The sequence below is a fragment of the Chenopodium album genome, chromosome 11 (genome assembly GCF_948465745.1).
Source record: "Chenopodium album chromosome 11, dcCheAlbu1.1, whole genome shotgun sequence".
NCBI classification, from domain to species: Eukaryota; Viridiplantae; Streptophyta; class Magnoliopsida; order Caryophyllales; family Amaranthaceae; genus Chenopodium; species Chenopodium album.
The window spans coordinates 1,598,012-1,605,365 of record NC_137844.1 but is presented as its reverse complement, the minus strand read 5'-3'; the positions used below and the strand labels follow the sequence as shown (position 1 = coordinate 1,605,365).

General features: G+C 35.1%; 1 protein-coding gene across 1 annotated transcript; it reads right to left on the bottom strand.

The window, feature by feature from the left end:
• Positions 1-4,342: 4,342 nt before the first annotated feature.
• Positions 4,343-6,251, bottom strand: LOC145568044 (ATP-dependent DNA helicase PIF1-like). Its single transcript, XM_081627486.1, has 5 exons — positions 5,144-6,251; positions 4,814-5,037; positions 4,707-4,714; positions 4,522-4,579; positions 4,343-4,462 (listed from the first exon to the last, which is right to left on the bottom strand). Exons 1-5 carry the CDS (start codon positions 6,249-6,251, stop codon positions 4,343-4,345), a joined length of 1,518 nt encoding a protein of 505 aa, XP_081483612.1.
• Positions 6,252-7,354: the final 1,103 nt, after the last annotated feature.

Sequence of the window (7,354 nt, the reverse complement as noted above, 5' to 3'; positions counted from 1 at the left end):
CTTTTTTTCTCTGGCTGCAGATGAACTGGTTTTTGCAGCTGCATCATGTTTATCATCAGTTGTCTTCGTTGCACCTGTGACATCAAGTTCTACAGGAATATTTCCAGAACTGCTTCCTGCACCTCCAGCAGTGATTGTGTCTTCCATCTCCACACCTTTGATACCCCATTGCAGAACGCCGTTTTGCTCCAGAGAAGTTGTAGGGCCAATCTTGAGTAAGAAGTATGTGCTACGCAGCTTATTAGCTACTTGGCCAAACTTAGCAGTATCATCCTGAAACATAGATAGATGTTAGATTAATTTGTAAAGTAAACATTTAGGTGAAGCAAAGAAGAGTAATATCTGTTATCATCAAATGTGAATTCCAGATTATATACCATTGCTTTCATGTGATAAATATCTTCAGCTGACATGCCAAGTAGTGGAACAGAATTTTCAGTAAATGCAGTAAGCTGCAGAGCTCCTGTTCCATCCGAAGCAGTAAAAGTAATAGTGGCTCTGCATAAATTGACAAACCGGTTTAAGTTTTCAATTGCCATCAATAACATACTGCTTTTGCTATATAATGTAATCTGTTAGTAAGTTTTACCGGTAAGTAGCAGACACTTCATTTCTTTGACAAGCTATGCAAGCATATACTGTTTCTAGTGGTAGCTGTGTTCGCTTTCCACAGTAAGAACATCCTATATATGCTCTAAGCCTGTCATACTGAATATCAGATGCTGTCACTCTGATCCAATAAATCTCCTGCGGAAGCGTCTTTGCTGCCTGCACTGGTAATATAAATGTTAGTATGATCTTGATTCTTAATATAGCAATTTAAAAATCATATAAGGGTTATTGTTTTGCTATTAGTATAAACTAAAAAGAATTTTACAACAGCTGCATAAAGATAGTATATCATATAAGTGTACTTTTTTGGCTTTGATGAAGGATATTGTTGTCAGAATTCTTTCTAAAGGTGGATTCCAAGCAGCTGTGACTCTAAGTTGATGCTCAATCAGTACATTGCGATGCTTTCTTGCCCTGTAGATCACAAATACATTTTGCAGTAATTTCAAAGAGTCTTAAATCGAAAGAAACTAAGGCACATGTTAGTTAGCATACCATTCAGTCAAGGCAGCTGCCTTTTCGCCTTCAGGATATTCAATTATGACAGTAGACATGGATGATTCAAGCTGAAAGCCTGTGATTTTAGGAGGGTAAATGATGTTATAATATGACTGATAATGAAGGGTATAGTGTGGGAAAGTATGCATTTATTAGTTAGTTCTTGGGTGTACCTTTGCGAGTGATAGGACGCAGTGCTGTGATGCTAATTACTCTGAAATTTTCACTGTCAAAGACAAGGCGTTCACACTGACTTCCAGATAAATCATTCCAGGTACACACTTTGATTGGCGAATCAGTACTGAAAGTAGATGGACAATGAAATGGAATATTTATTTATTGTAGCTATATGGTAATGCTCTGATAATAACAAGTCTATTTAAGGGATGCATGCAAGTACCTGTGATCTATTACCATCAAATCGCGAACAGAAGATTCCTTGTTTAGTGTTGTGACTATTTTGCGTGGTTCATTGGCAGCATAGAGCACAATAACAAGTATATCTAGAAAAGAAGAGAATGTGTAAGAAAATTGCATATAATGGATTGGATTTTTCAATTAGAAATTGAATTTTCTAGGTTAATTATTTGTTTTACCATGTCGAACATCTTCAGTAGAAACCTTTGGAATAGAAGCAAGAGATTGATACTTAGGAAACACCTGCACTCCTTCGGGATCCAAAGACTGGATTAGAGTTCTGCTGCCTATTGTCATCTGAAATGGCAGATCTGACTCTTTGGACCTATACTGTGGATCTAATGGCCTTATTAAGGCATTAGCAATGTCATAGTTTCCTCTAAATAAGATAAATTCTTTGTATGCTTCAATTTGGTCTCCAAATAATGTCAGTTTCATGCGATTTTTCTGAGAAAAAAAGACATAAACAATATAGTTTCTATTAGTACTTTATCATGCACTATGATTTGTTATAGGTTAAATGCATGTTTGTATATGGCATGTGTAGATTATACCTTGTCATCTTGTAAGATAACATATTGGTACAATATTTTCTTCTCAGACTCCTGCATTCTACCCTTTTCTGCAATATGCAATTTAACCTTGTATGATTTGCTCGATGTATCGAGTTCATCTAGAAACTTTCGTTGCGGTGCCATAACAAGACTTACTACAAAACAAAATCAGATAGCTTGATAAGTCCTGGCTTAATGCATACATAATTACATGTTTTGTTGTAAAAATATTTCAATAACTGAATATTCTTGTTTTATTAGTACTGATTTCACATAAGCTACAATTTGCATATTAGAAAGAGTATAGATAGATGGATATAAAGCACTAAGATTAAGTAGAGCATCAATTGTGTGCCATTGGAAGCAAGAAATCTGTCAATATACTTGAGCACATACTTAAAGGCATATAGGCATATACCAAGCACATTATGCACAAAACATGATTAGCAGACTATGTATATCTAAATTGCAAATTGATAAATAATTATCTAAAAACAGCAGCATTTTGTCAAAAGAATTCATTATTCTCTAAATCTGAGCATATTAAATAATTCTAGACTTTTCACTTTATATTCATCAATAATTTATAGCTAACTTCATTCACTTAGCATTCTATAAATCTAATCATGCAAAACTAATTATGCTATGATCACAGTAACCATACTTTATGTCATTGCTAAGTAACACTACAGACAAACAATGCCTTTTTCTCACATAAACATAACAGCTAGAATCTGTTACACAATAAATAGAAGCATATATGGAATCTAAGGATGGGTGTTCAGCTAATAATGTCTTGCATAAAACTAACTTTAAATGCTAACAAAGGTAATAAATTGAAGTAGAATATAGGCTGATCATACCTGTCAAGAACCAGAGGATTGACTGCTGTTGTTGAAGAATATCATTTCCTACTTCTCTGTGCGTGGCTTTTTCCTACTCCTCACCCTTTTTTTTAAAGTGATTTTCTACTTGCAGTATACTGGTAACATAATTAATTTGCTCAGCAACAACTAAGCCTAGTCTTTTTATAGCACAATCAAGCTTAGAAAAAAATTCAAAGGAAGAAGCAAGAATTCAAACTTACTGTTTTGTATAACAGTGTTGTGCTGTATTTTTTGCATAAAATCAGCTAGCTTAACTCCTAAAATAAGCAATTCTATATTTTATAGATATGTAGCATGTACTTGAACAAAACTTACATATAGATTTTCATATATAGTTATGTATGTTTTTACTCTATAATTTGATCATAAACACTCCATCAGTAACATACTGTTCCTATCACATGCATTTCAAGTACTAAAGTAGATTTCATTGCTTGTACTTTTTTTCATTTTTTTTGTTTTGGCTGTATACATATTTCTTGGACCATGCCTTTTTCCTGAAATTCTTCTAGTTTACTTGACTTAATTGTACTCATTGGATTTTTTGTCTGTACTCCTTTTACATTCCTTCTTTTGCTTCCAATACTAAGACATGTTTTTATTTTTATTTCGAATTTTATATTAAAAATACAATAAAAACCCAATATTTCTTCCTTTGTGGTTATCAGATTTATTACTTATACATATGCTTTTATCTTTTCTTCTTCTTTGTTTTTTTTTTTTGGAATTTTTCCTTTTTTTTCCTTTTTTTTCTTTTTTTTTTCCTTTGGGTGTTTCTTCTTGGGTGTACTTGTTGTATTTAAATTTTTTGTTGGTAAAATGTACTTGTTTATGACACGCGAAAGATTGGGTAATGACAACAATATCGATTCTTTTTTCAATCATTGTCTTAAAAACATAAATATCGTATGAAAATTGCTATCAAATACATATATGTACATCTAATCGTAGGAAAAAAGCATCATAATAGATTCTTTCTTTAGCATGGACACAAATTAGTAACTAATCAGAGCTGCAATTTGTCTAGTACCTATATCCTTAATAATGCTTATTGTTGTAATAATCAAGCTGAACTAAGCATTAACAAATTTTCATCACTAATTTTTCAATTGTAGTCTGGGCATTGTAGTTTGCTTCACTTTACTGCATGCCACAATTATCAATAATATGATGCATTGTAGTCTGGGCATAGACATTTCCTCCAAATACATACAAACTAATATAGGATCATTGTTATAAAACACTCTAATACATATATCCAAGCAACAACACCCTATGCTCTTGGAAAAAAAACCTAGCTCTTGCTACATTAAGCACTTAGTTCTTTCCTCAAAATGAGATTAAAAAAACGGAGCTTAAACTATCAGTTTTTCATCAACGCCAAGCAAGCACACTAATCAGCTGCTTTGTAGTTCTGTGACCAGCAAAATGTTCTTGGACCACTGTGTAGCAATAAAGAAATGCATTGCAGAAAATATCAGTATGCTGTAGAGGCTGACCAAAAAGCAGAATATCAGTTCTAGTTTAAGATCCTATACCTACTAACAATATACTTGTAGAGAATACACCATCCCTGAGAATTTAGAATTCAAATCATAGAAAAAGGCTAGCCTGCAGCAAAAGAAACAATCAAGTAAAATTAGGCACAACAGGCTTCTGATCTCATCAGTTAATCTTAAAGGCTATGCAAATCAGCAATAGGCTTGCTATAATAAGAGCATAAAAACAGGAAACTTACTGATATACCTAAATGATGCCAGCCATGTGCAAAATATCATTAGAAACAATATTCTTGACATGACAAAAAGTGGACTGATCAGCATTCATGTCAGTTATAACACTGACATTAGCTGCTTGTCGAGCTCGGGATAAGGCAACATACAGCTGACCATGTGAGAAGCACGATCTTGGTAGGTAAACAACAACTTTGTTAAGTGTTTGGCCTTGAGCTTTGTTGATAGTCATGGCAAAACTAAGCTTTAAAGGAAATTGTTTCCTCTGAAACTGAAAAGGATAACCCGAAGACTCTGATGGTCTTAGATTAATCCTGGGAATTAACACATGTTCTCCTTTATGATGGCCAACAGCAATAACACATTCAATGAGATTTGGGAAATTTTTTTTTGCATATAAGGCGCGTTCCATTGCATAGTCCAGATGATGGTAAGATGTTACGTAGTAGGATAACAGGACTATTTGGTTTCAATACAAGTTCATGAGGGCTCATTCCGCCAGGACAGAGTTTATTCAGAAATTCAGTGGGATAGATGTTACAATTATCATCAATCATTGAATCATAGCTCCTATAGGTCACTGTTTCACCTGGAAATTTTTCTATCAAGACTGTATTTATAGTATCCACATCATCATTGATTGGTGTGAGTATAGCTCGAGTTGTAAATATGTCTGCACTAAATGGAGGCATATCCATTTCTGGAAAAGCAACTGAAGTCAAATGCATATCTTGAGGTGTAGCAGCATCATAAGGCTGCACTATTTCTGCTGGCAGCTGCACAAATGCATCTTCAGTATCCTGTAATTGTCCGTTCCCAAGTGCCAGCAAGAAGGCTGCATATGCTGGATCAAGTCTAGCTCGAATATTTTCTGTTAATCTAAATTTAACTAACAGCGGCCACAGAGCAGAACTAACCAAGCTAGCAGCAACTGCTTCGCGTTGTGTTCTCTTTGGCACAACAGGAAGAACCTGTCTGAAATCTCCTCCAAAGACAACAATTTTACCTCCAAATAATAAATTTGGATTACAAATATCCCTAAGCAACACATCAAGTGACTCAATATTTTCTTTTTTTGCCATCGAAGCCTCATCCCAAATGATGAGTGTTGTTTCTCTGAGCAGTGCTGCTAGACTGCTTTGTTTAGATACATTACATGCAAGTGATTCAAGAGGATCAAGTGGAATCTTAAATCGCGAGTGGGCAGTTCTTCCAGAAGGGATATTAGCTGCAGCTATACCAGATGTTGCTGTTGGCAAGACAATTTTATTCATAAGCCTTATTTCTGCATATAGAGCATTATATAAAAAAGTCTTTCCTGTTCCACCTGGACCATCTATAAAAAATGCCCCATGTATTTGCTTTGTAACATGATCCATAATGACATTAAAAGCTTCTCGTTGAGCCTGATTCAATTGGTTCTTGCATTGCAGACATTGATCTGGTATTGGAGCATTCAATGCATCTTCTATATCCTTTGTTCTGCGTATTTCATCATCATCAGGCTGAACTAAATGGTCCAGTCCATATGTAGCAAGAGAGCTTCCCATTGATTCCAAAAACCATTCAACTGATTTAACAGTGAGATGCTTCACTTTTTGTGGATCAGAACCATAATTGTGTCTAAAATCCTCAGACAAAAAAGTTTAATATTTCATCCAGAGAGAGACAGGGTCACTGGGTTGGCAAAAGATAAGCACAGTAGCAAAGAGTTTTCGAACTGCAAGTGGCATCTGAACTGCACATCCTTCTTTCAAACACAAATGAATTGAATCATCTTCTTCTAACAGTTTTAATTTAAGTGCAGCTTGATGAAAAGTGTCACATAAATGTCCATCAACTGTTCGCAAATCTTCAAATGACTTAGGACCTTTTACATTGTGCAATAATAGTCTTAGATAGTATCTTTCTCCTTCTGAAGGTCCAACAAATGCCAATCTACCAATGACAATTTTCTTATTTTGCCGTTTATACCAACGTTTGTCAGATGCATCCCAACGATAGTGCTCCGAAAACTCATTATACAGCCAGCCTGTTCCAGGTGGTAACCTACAATTCATACGAAAAAACTCTGTAAGACAGGTCCTAGAACGCTTGTTATCTGAGACTACTGATGTAAGCTGTTCATGAGGCCTAAGCTGTATAATTTGTGAATTGGGTAGATGCACAGGTAGAGGCAAAACTGGTGGATGCATTTCATATAAGGCAAAACCAAAGAGGCGCCAAGCAGCTTCACAAGGAGAAACCCATCGACCTGACTGATACTGCTGTATTTCATCCTGGACAGGTGTAACATCTGTTGACTGAACCACTGTGAAAGATATTTTGTCATGACCCTTATAGACATATTTGTACAAATACTTGACGGCTTCTATAGTAGAGCACACTTCGACATTTAAGTGACAATCAAAATATGATGAAAGGTATGGGTTATATGGAATTACCCATCTATTATCCATGATTGCTTTTCGGATTGTAACAGTCTCTCCTGTGTCTCTTCTTCTATATAATGGATATCCATCACTACTATTTCTTGTTTCATCACAGTACTGCTTTGGATAACCATACTTACAACGACCACAACTTTCTTTGTGCTTCATGCAAGGACATTCAAGATCCAAATGACCACATGGACCATGCATCATGTGCTTGA

Excerpts from the sequence above, each read along its gene's own strand:
- LOC145568044 (XM_081627486.1), bottom strand. The coding sequence starts at position 6,251 with ATGGGAAGCTCTCTTGCTACATATGGACTGGACCATTTAGTTCAGCCT. Across the intron at positions 5,038-5,143 it reads TAGTCCTGTTATCCTACTAC|GAGAACATGTGTTAATTCCC; the intron begins GTAACATCTTAC and ends GCCATCATAAAG. Across the intron at positions 4,463-4,521 it reads GGATGGTGTATTCTCTACAA|CCTCTACAGCATACTGATAT; the intron begins GTATATTGTTAG and ends CTTTTTGGTCAG.